The 20,159-nt window shown below is 35.8% G+C and overlaps 1 protein-coding gene and 1 long non-coding RNA gene across 3 annotated transcripts; one reads left to right on the top strand and one right to left on the bottom strand.

Moving 5' to 3' along the window:
* Positions 1-6,248: 6,248 nt before the first annotated feature.
* Positions 6,249-13,350, top strand: LOC113355618 (pleiotropic drug resistance protein 1-like). 2 transcript variants are annotated; one of them, XM_026598524.1, is made up of 24 exons: positions 6,250-6,858; positions 6,948-7,068; positions 7,165-7,253; positions 7,353-7,437; positions 7,547-7,706; positions 7,795-7,871; positions 7,965-8,018; positions 8,116-8,206; positions 8,316-8,617; positions 8,701-8,982; positions 9,072-9,388; positions 9,499-9,659; positions 9,763-9,866; positions 9,963-10,128; positions 10,215-10,322; positions 10,411-10,553; positions 10,674-11,006; positions 11,107-11,397; positions 11,482-11,565; positions 11,675-11,808; positions 11,903-12,130; positions 12,220-12,391; positions 12,532-12,786; positions 12,884-13,350. In XM_026598524.1, the coding sequence occupies exons 1-24, from the start codon at positions 6,530-6,532 to the stop codon at positions 13,139-13,141; spliced, it is 4,344 nt and encodes a 1,447-aa protein (XP_026454309.1). In that variant the 5' UTR covers positions 6,250-6,529; the 3' UTR covers positions 13,142-13,350. The 2 variants fall into 2 exon arrangements, with proteins under 2 accessions (XP_026454308.1, XP_026454309.1); XM_026598523.1 differs by having other exon boundaries at positions 6,249-6,858; positions 6,948-7,253.
* A 134-nt stretch (positions 13,351-13,484) lies between these two features.
* On the bottom strand, positions 13,485-15,431 carry LOC113355620. The gene is made up of 3 exons (XR_003362489.1): positions 15,219-15,431; positions 13,885-14,255; positions 13,485-13,755 (listed from the first exon to the last, which is right to left on the bottom strand). It is a non-coding gene; the product is annotated as an uncharacterized LOC113355620 (long non-coding RNA).
* Positions 15,432-20,159: the final 4,728 nt, after the last annotated feature.

The raw sequence follows: 20,159 nt of genomic DNA, 5'->3' as shown, positions 1-20,159 counted from the left end.
TACATATGTGAGCGAAGAGGCTTAAGCACTCATTGGTTTTAAATGACTTTTGTTCCTTTGCAGGATGACAGCGCATTAAATACAGGGTTTATGATTTTAGCCCTTGAACTAAAAACCACCATCAACGATAACACTAATTAATCAGGCGTATATTATCCATTAACTTAAATAGTTGGATAAAGGGTTTTCATTTTACTTCAGAATATCCATTTTTGTCTTCTAGTGGTAGGCTTCAAATAAAACCTATAGACCTTGAACTAGCCAGGTTTTTTAGCCCTACAGTGGGAAGATGGAATAAGGGCAACTCATATGGAGCAAAACATCATTCACATGTTTGTGATGATCCACATCTTATGTACCAAAAAGTGCTACTATGCGTGATCTTAACATCCGTATGTTTGTGAAGTCAAGAGGGAACCCCCTCAAATATGTGGAGGTAGCTATGGAGAGACCGTCCGGTCATCGGATGACCGGATACTTTATCCGAACATTAAGTGTCCAGATGTATTTTTTTTTAAAAAAAATTTCTTTGTCCAGTCACTCAATGACCAAATATAACAACTTTTTGATTTCTTAATAATAAATCTGTTTATATTTTGACCGAATGATAATCTTTTTAGTTTTTTCTCTTCAATATATCTAAAATAAAAAAGATAAGGTGGGTCCAAATTTATGGATATTCTACATTTTCCACAGTGGAAAAAATATCTATGAGATTCTGATCATGTCTATTTATATGAATTATCCTCGAGATGTGGATTTTTTTACATCCATACTATAGGAACTTCCGTAAGGTTGTGCTACTCCATAAAATGTACAATAAAGATCAGGTTTAGTGTTCCTTCTTTTATTTTTAAAGGGGCTCCAAGTTTTTGGTTTTGAGGTCTCCCAAGATGGCCAAATCAGTTCGTCAAATAACAATCAATAAAACCCTTTATCCTACAACTTTTACTAATGCCTGGAATATCCCGAACTAAGTAGTGCTAATGATTATACCCCCTTCGTCCCAAACTAGTTGAGCCTATTGGTTTTAAATTTTGTCCCACAAATAAATGAGCTATCTGACCAATCAAGGGGATACTTTTAAAACTACCCTTTTAATTGATTATTGTTACTATAAGAAATATTTATAATTTGATCTCATGTTTATATTCATTAAGTAGGTGTTTTAAAATGTTTTTCAACGATATAAAATTTACGATAAACCGTGGTATAGTTTAAGAGATAAATCAAGTTTTACTAGTTATTATACATAAGGGTACAATTGCAAAAAAAATACTTAAACATACTCCCATTTTCTCTTAGCCTTAATAATTATGCAAACTACAAATAACTCAATTAATTTTGGACGGAGGGAGTATTAACTAATTTAATATAAGATTATTGATTAAATAAGACTAATAATGTGTTCTATAGTTACTATTTGAAAATCAAAAATCTAGAAAGTTTTTTTTTTCTGGAAAAAAAAAGGTTTTGAAACCTAACCGTAAATAGGATATACGGTTGGGAGTTCATACTTTCCCAACCGTAGACAAAGTCAGACTTTCTGTTTGGAAAATTTTAAAGATTAGCCACCACTGTTGGGAAAAATTTGAATTTTTTTTTCAAAATTTAAACATTCGGTTAGTTTCTTAACCGTAAATATTATATACAATTAACAGTTCATATTGTCTCAATCGTAAAACTTGTTTACAGATAGGAAATCATTATTCCTATACCTAATTTAATCATATCTAACCTATTAATACAACTAAATGGCACATGAAAGGAGTGGGTTTTTCGATCCTTACCCGATTAAAGTCATCACAGGCTAAGAATTGATAATTAACCACCGTTGAAGAAAAAATATCGAAGCAGAAGAGGAGATGGAGGAGAAGAAGAGAGCAAAAAGAACTTTTTTAATTTTTGGTTTAGGGTTAATATTTTATTCTAATTAGGTTTAGTTTTGATAATTAGACTAGTTATCAAATAGTATTTTTTTGATAAACATTAGGTCCCCTTATCCACATTTAGAACATTCGATCCCATAACGGCCAAGACCAAACTCTTTGAGCTCCTATGATAGACTTTTTTTTTAATCCATCCTTCGTCTGGATATATTATAAAATCAGAAAATGGGAGATTTGGCCAAAAAGTTACTTTTTTCGGTTCAAATAGACGGGTAAATTTTTTCCCTGGGTCAAATGGACAGTACTCTTTTTATTTGAAACTGATTAAAATATCCTTATTTATTTATTTTAATTACCACTTCACTTAGAAAGCATCGAGAATATCTTCTCTTTTTCTCGCTCATCTCCTAAATCTGTTTTCTCCATGAAAAACTTATCAACACCGCCTTCATTAACCTCTTCTTGTTCTTCTCTTTTTTTTTTACTCCACCACCATCATCCACAACTACCGCCACCATCGTACACAGTAACTACAAACCATCATCACTGTTATCGACAGAAACTAAATCCATCGACGGAACTATAGCCACCACAGTATCTCTTCACAATTACAAACGATAACAACACGATCATCGATAATTTTTGTTTCTTCATATGCCCTAACTGAAACTAAGATTATTAGGGTTCAATATTCCATCAATTTTACAAGATGAGCAGACGTCGTAAGTTTCAGATCCCTAATTTTTGTTTTAATTTTATTTTCTGAACACATCAATTAAGTGATTCTGAAACTAATACGCCTAAGTGATTCTTTAACTAATAGTTTTTTATTTTATTTTTAGAATGACATCAGTTTTTATTCTTGAATCGATTGATTTTGCATTCATGTAATTTGATGCAATTAACTAAGTGATTTTCCTGTGTTTTCTTTAATTCCTTATTCCTTATGATTGATGAATTTAAATCTAATCGAAGAAACCAGTTTCATTAATTTTTAGTGTATATTGTTTTAGGACGTTTAAACTAGGATGAAAGCAATTTCATCCAGGCTTAACATAGTATAAATTAGGATGAAACCCCTTTCATCTAGGTTAAATTTGTGGTGTATATTTTTTCAGCAGCATGTTTAAACTAGGATGAAATCAGTTTCATCTAGCTTTAATATAGTAAATCTAGGAAGAAACCAGTTTCATTTAGGTTTGAATTGTCGTGTATATTGTTTTAGCATATCCAGGTTTAATATTGTATAAACTATGATGAAACCAGCTTCATTTAGGTTTAATTTTTAGTGTATATTGTTTTAGCAAGTTTAAACTAGGATGAAACCAGTTTTAATATAACATAAACTAGGATGAAACCAGTTTAGGATGAATCTAGGCTTAATATAACATAAATTAGGATGAAACCAGTTTCATTTAGGTTTAATTTATGGTGCATATTGTTTCAGCACGTTTTGACTAGGATGGAATTGGTTTCATCCAGGTTTAATATATCAGGGCTGAATTGGGGGCCCTGGAAAAATAATTGGGGCTCGTAGATACAGGACAAAAAAGGTCATGAAATAGTAATCGGGGCTTATCCCTTATCTTTTTTTTAAATGGCTAAACTACCCCCAAATCATTAGTATTAATTAAGTTGATTAGTTGTTAAACTTACTTAATTTGATTTTAACCTTTTTTTTTCAAAATTTTTGTTTGCAATTTCTTTTTCTTTTTTTTTAAAAAAAAATGCCAAGATTTGTATGAAAAATCGTCATGGAGGTGAAGTGTTTCATTGACGACTCTCAAGAGTCGTTACTATTTCAAAAACGACCCTCAAGAGTCGTTAATGATAGAAAAACGACCCTCAAGAGTCGTCATTGTTTCAATGACGACTCTAAATAGTCGTTAAGACATATAAAAGAGTCGTTATTATCTTCGGAGAGTTATTAATGGCGGAAATACATTAAAGGGTCGTAATAGTATTGAATAAGACCATGACGACCCTTTGATGTATTTTTCCGGAGAAGATAACGACCCTTTTATATGCATTAACGACTGTTTAGAGTCGTCATTCAAACAATGACGACTCTTGAGGGTCGTTTTTCAATCATTAACGACTGTTGAGGGTCGTCAATGAAACAATGACGACCCTTGAGGATCGTTTTTAAAATAGTAACGACTCTTGAGAGTCGTCAATGAAACACTTCACTACCACGACGATTTTTCATAAAATAGTATGGTTGATGGTGGTGCTGTAGCGACTGCAAATTTGGAGAGGTACGTTGATGGAGTTATGAAATGAAGTTGCAGCTGTAGGATTGGATTGAGCTTGGTTGCAGTTGAACCAAGAAGATGAAATGGGTGTTTCTGAAATGCAAGAGAGTACTAGATGTATGCTTTAGGTGATTACAGGGAAGTGTTTACATGGTTGGCTTTGCATATTTGAGATTGCAAGTAGCTGTTCTGTGAGATAATGGTGCAAGAAGTATGAGTTGCAGAGCTGCAGGAGATGGTGCTATATAGGCAAGTGAGTTAGAGATAGAATGGCAATGGGTTGTATGAAGCACAGGGCAGGTGGCAGAGTTGGTGTTGCTTGCAATGTATGAAATGGTATTGATGAATGTGCAAGGAAGCACCTCAGATAAAATTTTCAATCTATGTTTTAATTTGAGAACAATGAATTTGAGCTGTTGGAGTTGAGTTTACCTTGGCAGCTAATCGTAAAAGTTGCAAGCTATCTTCCTCTTCTTCAGGTGTTGGCGGAGGTGGTGGCGATAGTGGTGACAGTAGTAGCAGTGATGCAGGCAATGATGGTAGTATTACACGCGGAAGTGATATCATAGTAAATAATCCTTCATGTTTAAATGGTTAAGGTTTATTTTAGGTAAACCATGTTTTTATTTTCTTTTTTCTTTGACAGATTGCGCAAATTGGTTAATAGAAAAGTATATTTGTAAATTTTGTCCATTTGAACACTATCAAAATTTAGAAATCTATTTCACCCATAAATCGTTAGTTTTGGTTTTTTTAACGAATTTTGTGTTATAAAATTTAGCCAATTTAAACCGAAAAATCGATGCTAAGAGCCTAAGAGTAATTAGCCGATTTTGTTTAGAGTTTTCTTCCAAATGCCTCCGATAATTTCTAGATGCATTCGTGTATAAAAGTTCTAGAAGCATTTGATGATTCGTGTAGAAAATCTACGTGTTACTTTGATGCTTTCACCCTTTTTCATCCATCTCTGACGCCATTTATTGGAATAAATATAAATAAATCATATATGTCCCTTTCACGTCTCTAACGAAAGTACCAAGATACTATTACAGAAAAGAACAAAAAATTCAATAATTAGAATTTCAAAGTCAACTTTTTCAATTGATTCATTGGATGAATCTCAAAAGAAATCAGTACTACCAATTATGCTTCTAGATACCATGACGAGTACGACATCTAAATGCTGATTCCGTGGGGATGAAAAGTTCAGCTACAAGAAGTATGAGTATCGCCAGGGCCGTTATCAATCCATGAAACTAAGGCCACATTAGGATTTCAAACGGCACGTCACTTGTCTTGTTGTAAAGGCGAAATTCATTATGTTTATGTCTTTTTAAATCACAAACATTCTAAACTGACCTCTCCGGACATTTTTGTCAAGTGTACAAGATTTGCACTACTTCCTAACATTAATGCAAAGCAAAAATGATTTATCCACCGTGAACCTGTAAGTTATCCTAGATGACTATGTCACACAGGATAACCCACAGCTGACCGTAGGTGTAAAATTAAGACTAATCAAAAATTTTAGGAAATATTTAAGCCCATTTTTGATCAAGATAAATGAAGGCATGTTTAGAATCACTCTTGCTCTCACGGATGATAAAATTTCTAAGCAAATCGGATCCCATATTTTTCTTTTATGGCCCAGCGGTTCATTATATGTGAGTGTCGGTTTTTAATTGGAGTTTATCCATTCGTCATTTAATTTGTGAATTTGCATTCCGATAAATGGATAATTATTTCTGTCTTCCGGCGCACCAAGGAAAACCCCGTTTCGGGAGTCTTTAGAAAAAGACTGAAACAATAACACTTGGTTAGCTTAGCTCTAATGAGTCACTATTCTCCGTATCCAAATGAGACATATAATCTGACATGGTAGTTTCGGTCCATCTTTTTGCTGACATCAAAAACTTTGTCGTGTAAACTTTGAAAGTTGGAAGAAAATCAATAGTCAATCAAGAACACCGTGATCAAGACCCAATCAAGAGATTTGAATTTGACTGTCAAACTTTTTAAAAATTCAATTCTTCATTGTAATAATAATACTAAAAAATGAATTCAATCTAGAAGTCTTATCTTCTGTATTCAATTTCAAAGCTAGCTAGAGCCTATTCATTGCAGTCTCTTCTCTCCATTGATCAACACATCTCTTGACTATAAATGTATGTGTACAGAAAATATAGAAAAGCTACTTCCTTTGCACATCTCTTTCTCTAATTAGTCAAGAGACAAAAGAAAAACACAAGGAGTAAGAACAAAGTAAAGAACCCCCAGACTTTAGAAAAAAAAATTCACACCTTTGGTGAAAAAGGGGTTTGGATTTAGATTTTGGAATTGGAATTGGGGTTTAGGAAATAGTGTTGTTTGCTGTTTTGGGGAGTGATGATGGACAGTGGAGAGGTTTACAGAGTAGCAAGTTTAAGAAGGAATAGTTCATCAATATGGAGGAATAATTCAGGTGAAGTGTTTTCAAGATCATCTAGAGATGAAGATGATGAAGAAGCATTAAAATGGGCTGCTTTGGAGAAACTACCAACTTATAATCGTATAAGAAAAGGGATTCTAACTGGACAAGATGGTGTTGAAACTAAAGAAATTGATATTCAGAATCTTGGGTTTCAAGAGAAAAAGCAGTTAATTGAGAGATTATTGAGAGTTGCTGAAGAAGATAATGAGAAGTTTTTGCTTAAACTCAAAAATCGAATTGATAGGTAAATTGTTGCTTATCACTCTATTTTTTATCAGTTTTTGTGATTTTGGATCCATTTTTTGAGTTTTTTTTTCTTGTTGGGATTTTCAGAGTTGGAATTGACATTCCAACAATTGAAGTAAGGTATGAGCATCTAACTATAGATGCAGAAGCTTATATTGGTGGCAGAGCTTTACCAACAATTCTCAACTATGCTGCAAATTATGTAGAGGTAAAAAAAATATTCTTTGCAAGTGTTTTTGATTTGTGTAGTTCCCTTTTTTGTGTCTGGGTTCTGAAATTTCTCATTTTGGGTTCATTTTGGCAGGGTTTTTTGAGTTTTCTACATATTCTGCCAAGTAGACAGAAACCCATTAGAATCCTGAATGATATTAGTGGAATCATCAAGCCTTGCAGGTACTTATAATTGCAGTAATTAACAATCCAAATTTATTTTTGGGGGGTTTTAGAATTTATCAATGAATAGTCTGAATTTTGTTGGTTTGGCTTTTGTAGACTGACACTGCTATTAGGACCACCAAGTTCTGGAAAGACTACTCTACTCTTGGCTTTAGCTGGGAAGCTTGATAGAAATCTTAAGGTAATGAGAATTTGTGGTTTGTTTTGGTTTCATGGGTGAGATTTAGGTTGTAAGATTATGTCTTTGTGCTCGAGAAATGAAATGGGGTTTTCTTTACTGTATGTTATAGGTATCTGGGAAAGTGACTTATAATGGGCATGAAATGGATGAGTTTGTTCCTCAAAGAACATCAGCATATATCAGTCAATATGATCTTCATATCGGAGAAATGACTGTCAGAGAAACCTTGGCTTTTTCGGCGAGATGTCAAGGAGCTGGAACCGGTTATGGTAAGTTTTCAAGTAATGGTGGATTTTGGAATAGAGGAGTTTTTGCATCATTTGAGTCGAAGGTATATAACTTTTGTTAAAATTGCAGATATGTTGACTGAACTATCAAGAAGAGAAAAAGCAGCAAATATCAAACCTGATCCGGATATTGATGTCTACATGAAGGTGAGTGATTCTTCGCCTGTTGTGGAGTTATTTAACAGTGCTGGAAGGTGAACATTTTCTTGTATGGTAAGCTGAATATACTTCATGAAACAGTCAGCAGCATTGGAAGGGCAAGAAGCAAGTGTGGTCACAGACTATATTTTAAAGGTATATCACTGCGAAACCATCATGGTTATTAAGGAACGAGATCTATTTACGCAAAGTTCTTATTTATTTAGTTTTCATTTGTGATTGAAAATGTTAGATTTTGGGGCTGGAAATTTGTGCTGATACCATGCTGGGTGATGAAATGGTGAGGGGTGTCTCTGGTGGCCAAAAGAAGCGTGTTACAACAGGTAGAAAAACTCATATGATCATCCAAGTCCGAAATGGACACCTAGTATTTGTAGCAGTAGATTGAATACAACTTCAAAACAAATTTTGAAATTCAATTCTTTCTTGTAGGGGAAATGCTGGTTGGACCTGCAAGGGCATTGTTCATGGACGAGATATCTACTGGTCTAGACAGTTCGACGACATTTCAGATTGTGAATTCAATTAGGCAAACCATCCATATTATGAATGGAACTGCTGTGATCTCTCTTCTTCAGCCAGCACCAGAAACATATGATCTGTTCGATGACATTATTCTAATCTCGGATCAGCAGATTGTTTACCAGGGTCCCCGTGAAAATGTTCTTGATTTTTTTGAATCTATGGGCTTCAAATGTCCAGAGAGGAAAGGAGTTGCAGACTTCTTGCAAGAAGTAAATTTCTTCCTTTTCTTTCCGTTACGTCTATAATCTTGTGTTTCTTGTCAAACCTAATATATGGGCTTCAAATCTTGTAGGTGACATCGAAAAAAGATCAGAGACAGTACTGGGCGCGTAAAGATGAGCCTTATACTTTTATTCCAGTGAAAGATTTTGCTGAGGCTTTCCAGTCGTTTCATGTTGGTCGACAATTAGGCGACGAACTAGCCACTCCTTTCAACAAAGCAAAGAGCCACCCGGCTGCTTTAACAACAGAGAGATACGGAATTAGCAAGAAGGAACTTCTGAAAGCTTGTACTGCAAGAGAGTATTTATTGATGAAGAGGAATTCGTTCGTTTACATCTTCAAATTGTTTCAAGTGAGTTACTAACTAGTTCCACGAGCATTTTCTTCTTAAGTTGAAAACTTGTGATTATTAGTTTAACATTGTTATATTTCTGTTTTCAGCTTCTGATAACAGCTGTAATAGGAATGACACTCTTCTTGCGTACTGAATTGAACAAAGACACCATTAATGATGGTGGAGTTTATCTGGGAGCGCTGTTCTTTGGTCTGACAGTGATTTTGTTTAACGGATTTTCGGAACTTGCAATGACTGTTGTAAAGCTTCCCGTCTTTTACAAGCAAAGAGACCTGCTTTTCTTTCCAGCATGGGCTTATGCTATTCCTACATGGATCCTCAAAATTCCTGTGACAATTGCAGAAGTTTTTGTGTGGGTCTTTGTCACTTACTATGTAATTGGATTCGACCCAAACGTTGAAAGGTAATGAACTCCAACAGTGATCCTAGACTCTTATTTGTTACAATTTGGTCTTTGAAGTTCTGTTCGAAATTTTGTAGTCCTAACAATGAAACTAAATTTTTGTTCTGCAGGCTGTTTAGACAGTTCTTTCTGCTCCTGTTTCTTCACCAGGTGGCTTCAGGACTATTCAGAACAGTTGCAGGACTTGGGAGAAACATGGTTGTTGCAAATACAGTTGCCTCGTTTGTGTTAGTCATTCTTTTGGCTTTCAGTGGTTTCATTTTGTCACGAGGTAATCTTACTCGAGCTGGAAACTTGATTTTGGCTCTACTATACAGCCTTCTGTTTCTACTTTTGAATTTTGATTATATCTGATCTTGTTCTGTTTGCTCCAGTAAATGTAAAAAAATGGTGGATATGGGGATATTGGATATCTCCATTGATGTATGGAATGAATGGACTTGCAGTTAACGAGTTGCTTGGGCATAGTTGGGACAAGGTATGTGTTTCAGTTCACTAATAGAAGACAAAATGGACTTTAAAAGTTGGACCGAAATAAGATCAGCTAAGATTTTGTTTTTCTTTTCATTTGCAGACTCTTCCCGGTGTTCCCGGTGTTGCAGAGAGACTGGGAACTGCTGTTTTGAAATCACGTGGATTCTATACAGGACCATATTGGTACTGGATTGGAGTAGGGGCGTTGTTCGGATATGTTCTCTTATTAAACGTGTTTTTCACTCTGGCACTTACTTATCTAAGCCGTAAGTATATTGCATCATTTTTCCATTTTTCTTCTAGTCTTTCAAACTGGGGTGGCATTGTATAATGTTTTGTCAAATATATGCAGCATTTGCACAGGTTCAGGCTGTAGCTGAAGATCCACAATCTGAACAAACAGGAGAAGAGATGGGCTCATTATCTAGGAAAAAGAGCTCAACAAGCCGTCGAAGTAGAGGTATTTTATTTGTAAAGCTTTTTTAGTTTTAGTAAATTTATGCTTTAGAGTTTAGAGGTTCAACTGAGTGAATATAATAAAAATGCAGAAAGGAGTGAAGAGATAAAGAGAAGTATGTCATCAAATGTATCTGATGATGCTAATCCGAACAGAAAACGTGGAATGGTACTTCCATTTCAACCTCATTCTATCACTTTTGACGACATTACATATGCGGTCGACATGCCAGCGGTAAATATTAAGCTTCAAAAACATATAATTTGGTTAAGAGATTATGTCTTAGCAAATTACAGTTCCATTACTTGATAAAGTTGGGTAATTTATAAAATATTCGTCGAACTTTTTTTTCAGGAAATGAAAGCTCAAGGAGTCACCGAAGATAGGTTGGAGCTCCTTAAGGGTGTCAGTGGAGCTTTTAGGCCCGGAGTTCTTACAGCTTTGATGGGTGTTAGTGGTGCTGGTAAGACTACTCTTATGGATGTCTTGGCAGGAAGAAAAACTGGTGGATATATTGAAGGAAGCATCACAATATCTGGCTACCCAAAGAAACAAGAAACGTTCGCTCGTATTTCTGGATACTGTGAACAGAACGATATTCATTCTCCCTTTGTGACTGTCTATGAGTCAATTACGTATTCTGCTTGGCTTCGGTTACCTAATGATGTTGATCCTGCGACAAGAAAGGTCAGGCAGTTTGAATCTGAGGAAAATATAACCGGTTTTCAATGCTCTCCGTGGCTTTGCTTGGGAACAATCTAACAGGAAAAACTAATTATGTTTGCAGATGTTCGTTGAAGAAGTTATGGAGTTAGTAGAACTGACTCCGTTGCGGGGAGCATTGGTTGGGCTGCCCGGTGTGAATGGTCTCTCAACTGAACAGAGGAAGAGGTTAACCATTGCAGTTGAGCTTGTTGCAAACCCATCTATAATTTTTATGGATGAACCAACATCTGGGCTTGATGCGAGGGCAGCAGCCATTGTGATGAGAGCAGTGAGGAACACTGTTGATACAGGAAGAACTGTTGTGTGCACCATTCACCAACCCAGTATTGATATATTTGAAGCTTTCGATGAGGTAAGTCAGACAGAAAGATGTAAGAATTGTAACACTACTATATACACCGTCATAACATGCTAAAAAGATTAATTGGTGTCACAGTTGTTCCTAATGAAGCGGGGAGGGGAGGAAATATACGTTGGTCCATTGGGTCGCCATTCTTGCCATCTGATCAGTTACTTTGAGGTGAGGCTATGTTAAACAATCAAAACCAATAATGAAATGGTTCTACTCTCATAGACCTTCAGATACTATATAGACAACCACTGATAAGACTGTATTGCATCTCATCCAGGGAATCGAAGGGGTCAGTAAAATTAAAGATAGGTATAATCCAGCAACATGGATGTTGGAGGTTACTTCAGCTGGACAAGAAAGTGGCCTAGGTGTTAACTTCACTGAATTATACCAAAACTCGGAACTTTATAGGTAGGGTTACTTTCTTCGCTTGTTTGAAATGTCTAAAATGAAGCTGAAATGTGTTTGCTCTAAATTTTACTAATGATCTATGGTCTATTCTTAGGAGGAACAAACAGCTCATCAAGGATCTAAGTGTCCCTCCTCCTGGTACAAAAGACCTTTTTTTCCCAACTCAGTACTCAAGATCCTTCTTCAGTCAATGCTCAGCTTGCCTGTGGAAACAATATTGGTCATACTGGAGAAATCCTCAATATAATGCAGTGAGATTCTTTTTTACAACCGTCATCGGGTTGATGTTCGGTACAATTTTCTGGGGTCTTGGGACCAAGACGTAAGTCATTTTATATAAATATGAATGCCACCGACTCTATGCAGTTTTTGTTTTTTTGTCTCCTTATTTCCATCATTTCGAAATTGCAGGGATAGGACACAAGATCTGTTTAATGCTATGGGTTCTATGTATGCTGCTGTTCTCTTTCTCGGTGTGCAAAATACATCCTCAGTTCAGCCACTAGTTGCTGTTGAACGAACGGTCTTTTATAGAGAAAGAGCAGCTGGAATGTATTCTGCCTTGCCTTATGCCTTTGGACAGGTAACTACTAGTTTACTATTCGGAAAATTTACCAAAAGTTTCATATTGGTTATGTTCTTTTAAACTTTAGCGTTGCAAAGGTTTGTTGGAATGATTTCTTGTTTAATTCTCTACTGAAATCCCTTCTTATTTATGTGCAGATTGTAATTGAGATCCCGTATGTCCTTATTCAGTCAATCATTTATTCACTTCTTGTGTATTCCATGATTGGGTTTGAATGGACAACTGAGAAATACTTTTGGTATTTATTCTTTACGTTCTTCTCAATGTTATACTTCACATACTATGGGATGATGACCGTGGCTATAACTCCTAACCACAACATCGCCGCTATAATTGGTTCTGCTTTCTACGGTTTATGGAATCTGTTCTCTGGTTTCGTTATCCCAAGACCGGTATGTTGCAGCTTATTTACATTCGTTGAAGCAACAGCTTTTTATTTGACAGTTAACGAGTTTGAGTAGCTAATGTCTTATTATTGTATTGTTGCAGAGAATGGCTATTTGGTGGAGATGGTATTACTGGGCATGCCCCGTCGCTTGGTCATTATACGGACTAGTCGTTACACAGTTTGGAGATATACAAACCCCGCTCGAAACACAGGAAACTGTAGAACAATTTTTAAATAGTTACTTTGGATTTAAAAATAGCTTCCTACCAGTGGTTGCAGTTGTTATTGTTGGCATCAATGTGTTCTTTGCTTTTGTCTTCGCCTTCGCCATCAGAACACTTAACTTCCAGAAAAGATAGTAAGAAAATAATGGTTCTCCGAATCAGTACTATAAGCATTAATGTAGATTCCGAAGACAGATACACTACTTTGGTTTCGGTTTTTTTATTTCTGTATTGTTTGTGGTATATATTATGTAACACGAACTGAATTGTATTTATGTAATGCTCACAGTATCATGAGATGTTGATTTTTTGTATACAGTAGTAAAGTAGTGAAAGTTTTTACATTTTCCTTCCATAATCCAGTCTGTCCAGTGTTGCTGATGCCAATATCGCTTGTATGGAAGTTACTAGTCAGCCTGAAAGTTACTGCTTCTCTTGCAGAATCACTTCTCTCACAATTCTCATCTAAACATTATCAGAAAAGGCGAAACAAAAACTATAAATTTTTGAACACCAGGAATATTCCATTTCCACAGAGCTCAAGAAAGTGAAAATCTTTAAACAATTATTCGTAACGTCTAAAAATTAATAACTCTGAACAAATACTTGGATAATTCAAGACAGTAAAACTCTTCTCAGAGCAATCACAGAGAAGGAAAAACGGTGGAATTTCTGTACACCCAACTTGATTCAAGAATTCAGCACCTTCGATTGTACTCTTCAACATATCCTCCATTCAATCGCTCGATCTACAACATATTTTAAACAGTGATTACCAATGAAGCTCATTTCTACGGGTTTTTTAAACGTACATTTCTTAATTCTACCTAAGGTCTAATAAACATGAGAATGAAATCAATGATCGAGGGTTTATTTACCTGATTTTCTTGAGAAGGATGAAGTTCAGTTTGCGAGCTAAATCTTGTGATTTAAGTCTGCGATCGAGATTCTTTCTAGCTAATACTTTCTTCTCTGAGTTCTTAATGTGAGTAGTTTGCTGACCTTGACGCTTTAGCAATCTCTCCATCCCAGTTGATGTCATTTTTCTCTGCATAATCTGTAAAGCTTGTTCTACATTTCCACCTCTTACTCTAACTTTGATTCCTCTCCATTGTTGAAGTGAACTCAACAATGGACTTGGATTATTTCCACCAAAATTAAGGTTCCTGAAGATGTTGCATACATTCTTTGCTACTGAATTCATTTCTAAAGTTAATCTTCTTTTTCCTTGCCAGGAGCTTGATTTTGCCTGTTTTAGAGGGAAAAATTATAAACTATATGAATTCTCGCAAATTGCAGAAGCATATAACAAAAACTAAATCACAATAACCAAAGAAAACTAAAATGCTTAAGCAAACAGACAGCGCAACCAAGAAAATCAAAAACAGGGAAAAGGTCATAACTAAGCAAGTAATATCAATACACAACCTAAGGGTACCAGAATCAAAGAGACAGGCGGTATCAGTAGACACAAATTTGTCAAAACACCACTACATTAAGAACACTGCAACAGATGTAATCTGAGATATAAAAGACAACATGTTAAACGAATACAAACTGGCTCACACTTTGAAGACAGCATAATCAAGTTTGTGTTTCCCCATGGTGTTGTTTCAGCATCAAGACATGGTAAGTTCAATGATGACATAAAGAGGGACTTCCTAACAAACACAGATTATACCACTGACATTTAAATTATCAAACAGACAGGCGTATTGATATGTGTTTGGACTATGAGCAATCAATTCCCAACTCTAATATCATAGCATTGCTCCAATTTGGCTAAATAGTTGAGGTGTTTCATTTTGCGTTATCAGAACTAGCCATTTGTACAAAAGAGAACCAAATCTATAGTCATTTAGAATCCGAGCTTTAAAATATATATTTCAGCATTAAGACACAACAACAAAAACAGCACCAATGTCATTCAGAGATTTTCTTTAACTTCAGCGTATAAAACAAAGTCCCCTTAGCTGAATTTGTTCTTACACAAACTAAATTACATGAATCGATCTATAAACAAACACCCAGATTAAATCTACAACTAAAATCAATGAAATTTACTAAAATCGATCTATAATTAAATTCAGATTCTGAGTGAAAAAATTGAAAATCAATGAAAAACCCCAAAAAGATACCGAAAAATCATAATAATAACATTCAATAAGTGAGAATAAACAAGTAATGGAGGAAAACTGAGAAAGAAGAATACCTTGAAGAGTGAGTAGAGAGAAATCGAAGGAAGAGCTCACAAATTGCGTTTCAGAAATGTGAGGGTTCAAGGAATACAAAGGTCAGTACTCACACGTGTGGCTATATTCTTATTATTTTTATTTTTTTTTAGACCAAGGCCTCAAGAAACGTCAGTAGCCTGCCTGTTTTGATACATATTTATATCCGGCAGATTAATTATCGACAATATAGTGGCTGCCAAAGAGATTTTACACTCTATGGCAAACTCTAAATCTGTCACAGGTGCTTTTGCTCTCAAGATCGATATTAGTAAAGCTTACGACAAGGTGTGCTGGAGGTTTCTAAGTCATTGTCTTAGGACTTTTGTCATAGTAGGTAGAACCCATGAGTTAATTATGAGTTGTATATCTACTATTGTAAATGATCAAGTGGAAGGTCATTTTAATAGTGGCAGGGGATTACGTCAGGGATGCCCTTTATTGCTGTATCTATTTATTCTATGCTTTCAGGGGCTATCCTGACTGATGAGGACTTTGGAGAACAATGCCTTGTATAATGGGTATAAAATTTATAAATATGCCCCTGCTGTCTCACATCTATTTGGCACCCAGACAGTGAAAACCTTCATGGATGTTCTTAACATTTACGCTGCTTGGTCTGGTCAAAGTGCAAATATGAGCAAATCTGCTGTGTTATTCAGTAAATGAGTTGAAGATTGTAGAAAGGTTAAAGTGGTTTCTTATCTGGGTGTTAAACAAATGGATAATAGTGACAAGTTATTTGGGGCACTACCTGTTGAAACCAGCTCATCAGAATTCTTCTTTCGATTTCCTCTCTGACAAGTTCGATGGGTGTCTAGCTCGATGGAAAGGTATTTTCCTATCCCATGCTGGAAGATTGGTGTTAATCATGACAGTCTTGGGTCTTATTCCTCCGTATTTCATGGCTACCTCCATTATTCCGAAGAAGACTTTGCAAAATCTTACTATAACTATAAGGAACTTTTGGTGGGGTCACAGCAATCAGGAAAGGAAGATGCATTTTATAAAATGGGATCAAATGGAATTACCCAAAGAGCAAGGGGGTCTCGGCGTAAGATCTCTTCAGAAATTAAATAAAGCCATGATAGCAAAGTTGATTTGGAAGTTATTTGAAGACTATGATTGTCTGTGGGTTCAACTCATGAAGGCAAAACACTTAAAGGGTAGTAGATTTTGGGAAGTTAAAAAGAGTACCAGTTGTTCATCCACCTGGAGTGAAATGCTCACTTGTAGAGAAGAAATGAAGGATGGATGTTGCTGGGAAGTTGGTGATGACAGCAAAATTAATATATGGGAGGATCCTTGGATACCCAACCTTCCGAATAAAGCTCCCCACAGAAACTCTGAAGTGCATGGAAATATCAAGAAGGTAAAAGATTTAAAAATACCAAACGAGAATATATGGGACGAAGTTAAGCTGCAGCAGCTCTTCAACTAATCTGAAGTGCAGAAGATTTTGGAAATCCATTTACCTGAAGACACGCAGAGCGGAAACACTGATAAAATTTTGTGGATTCACCATCCCAATAGAGTATTCTCATCAAAATCTTTCTTCAAGACTGTTGCTGATAGACAACCTTCTACTTCGCGCAATACTGAATTCCCCTAGAATAAGTTTTGGAGGATTAGGAATTTACAACCAAAAGTCCACTTATTCCTCTGGAGAATACTGAAAAATGGACTGGCAGTGGCAGGTAACATTAGCAAGCATATAAAAGGCATCAACTCTGATTGCAAGTTTTGTAATGCTGAAGTGGAAAGAATAGATCATCTTTTTCTGTATTGCCAGGCAACTCATGTTGTTCTATCTGCTTCCCCTATGAATCTCAGGGTCAATACAATTCAAGGACATACTATTCAAAACTACATCAGTAGTTGGCTTTGTGAAGGGGGTGATCACTCTAAATTGAAGATGGGAGCTTGCATGTTCTGGGCCATTTGGAACTCAAGAAACAATATAATTTTTAATAATGGTAGATTCAACATTCAGGCTATAATAAAGGAAGCTCTTTACTGGTTCAATCTTGAGAGCAATATATTGGCGTTGAGTGTTAGTCCAACAGAAAGTGATTTACTGGAAGCTTGTAAGGATTACTGGGAACCTCCTCCGGCCAATGTTATAAAGATTAATTTTGATGGAGCAGCAGGGCTAAAAGGCTTTGCTTGTAGTGCAGTTGCAAGAGACTGTGATGTCAAATTTCAAGGCTGCCAGAATAAGGTGTTAAATTTCTCTTCTGCGGTGGAGGCGGAGGCTCATGGAGCATTGCTTGCTATAGACCTGGATGTGAGGAAGGGATTCAGAGATATTATTCTGGAAGGAGACTCCTTGACCATCATCAACTCTCTCAGGTTTGCGCATTATCAGTATCCTTGGAAAATTCGCAACAGTATCATCAGGTTGAAGGATTTTATTCGGCTGTTCAACTCAGTTTCGTTTAGCTTTGTCAAAAAGGAAGCCAACTCAGTGACTCACCTCTTAGCAGCTCAAGCTGTTTCTAAACACTCTTCTGAAATGTGGTTATCTTCCCCTTCTTCTTGTATAGCTCAACACTTTCATTGTGTGAGATCTTCTTCTTCTTAGCTTTCCTGTTCTTTGTTGTTTCTTTCCTTTTTTCCTGCAAAAAAAAAAAAAAAAAAAAGCAACAGAAGTGTTTTTGTATCTCAGAAATAAAAATCAAAAACGGAAGTCGGCAAAATGTTTTTACTCCACAAAAAAGTTAATTTGTTGTCTCTAATAATCGTACTGAAATTTTACATCCAAACTAACTTCTGACTTTTCTGCTTCCATAAGTCAAAAAGTAATTTTTGGAGTGGTATCCAAACATGCATGCCTCAACATCAGGCAGAAGCCAGATTTGAGATCTAGACCAGAACGCACACTTACTGTTTACCTTTGCTCATTGAGCTACAGCGTGAGCAACAACATTACAAGTTCTAGGAACAAAAGAAAAATTACATGTCACTAGCTAAAAAGGAAAGTATCTTTACAAAGAGCGTCAGTCTGTTAGTTGCCCTCAAAGTTTCTTGTTGAAAATTGGTCGACTAGTTCCTTTGCATCACTTTCCACAATGACAAGAGTGATCTGTAACTCCACTACCTTCTTAAAAAACTGCCCAAATTTTACGGATCTCTGCTTCATCGGGAAAATAAAATTCAAAGGTAGTAGGAGCACAAAAGGAAATCTTATTGGAGGAGTCTCTCATTACACACCATGTACCATAATCCAAAGTGATATCATCAGACACTCAATCAGTGTTACATTTAATCCATCCTGGAGGAACATGCATCCATTTTACGGAACTAAAGACATTCAGGAAATCCCTGTGAGGGAAAGTAGGGGTACTTTTAACAAGCATGGCTCTGGCTCTAGCAATAACAACACCATGGTTTTCCTTTTTCATACTAGTGATAAGACTATCCTACTACTCCGGATAGACCGCATGATATAAATATAATCTTTGATTCTTCAGACAAAGCAGAACTAGGGGTTAACAAGAGAGCAAGAGGAAGTTAAAAAAAAAGTAGACAAACAAATGGGAGAAGAGGTCCAAATAGAACTAGAAAAGAGGCGTAGAACCAAAGCATGCATAACAAATTCATTAGAAAACAAACATTTAGGGAAAATAACAGTGTCAATAGTCTGAAGAACAGTTTTATGCACTTCCAAAGGTTGTTATTTGAGGAAGGTCTAGGGACACTGAGACTCAAATAGGCAGATTTAGAGCTAGACATGTCATTCTTTGAAAGCTCTGAAATCCTCCTATCATGAATGCACAACTGGCTTAAGGTTAGTATTAACCTACTCGACTATAGTCAACGTTACTTGTAATTACCAAAGCCAAAGTTGGCCAAATGTTAGACCAAACAATGAAACTGGACAAATTCTAAGTGTGAAACACCAAATAACCCCAATTAAAAAATAATAGATATATGATAATCAATTTGACTCTCAATATTGGTTTCGAGAAGTTTTCTTCATTCACAAGCATTTCGATTGTGGAAGTAATAAACCAAGGTAGATGATTAATAAAATTTAAAACATTATGCTAAAGGCAAAATCACGTATAATACCTCTGAATAAAAAGGATTATGCCGGCGATGATAGGTGGATTTGGGAATTGGTTTCTTAACATTCTGATAGGTGCACCTGGCATGACATTTCCATGACTAAGAAATACGTCTTTCTGGTTGTTGTCACCAAGTTTCTTTCTCGTATTAAGCTCAGTTTAGTCGAAGTATTGGTCTATCCTCCCATAAGTGGTATTATCAGTCATTCTGGAGGAGCAGCTGATTCAGCAATTTCTAGTCTTCATTTATTTGGTATTTCATCGATTTTAGGTTCTATAATTTATAACTACTATCTTCAACATGCGTGGACCTGGAATGACTATGCATATATTACCCTTCTTTGTATGGTCCGTTCTAGTGACAGCCTTTCTCCTTTTATTATCCCTCACAGCACTGACAACTGCAATTACGAAATATACTAACTTATGTTTTAAATTACACGCTCCCTCAAAAACGAGGTACACATTAGTCCACACATTAGTCACTCATTTACTATAGTATTTAATTATTATTTTCATTTTAAATTCCCTTATGCATTGGAAATATGTGAGATGATAACAACTTAATGGGTTTTGAAAATCGTTAAAAAAACTAGTAAAATAAAACAAGGCTGGTATTATCCCACACGACAGAGCACCACAAAACTATGAGCTAGTATAAAGTTAGCCGTCAAGGTTACATGATTTTATTATCTGGTTTATACTACAACTGCTAATTATGGCAAAGTATAATTATTACGAAGTCCTTCTAATTTATTACTCCCTCCGTCCTATTTTAGATGAAGGGGAAGGGTTTTTTTCAAGTCCTAAATTACGTGAAGGTTTTCATATTTTCTCCCCAAACCTCGTGAT

Source organism: Papaver somniferum, chromosome 3 (assembly GCF_003573695.1).
Source record: "Papaver somniferum cultivar HN1 chromosome 3, ASM357369v1, whole genome shotgun sequence".
Lineage (NCBI taxonomy): Eukaryota > Viridiplantae > Streptophyta > Magnoliopsida > Ranunculales > Papaveraceae > Papaver > Papaver somniferum.
The sequence above is the reverse complement of the archived record's forward strand: the minus strand, read 5'-3'. Positions and strand labels throughout refer to the sequence as shown.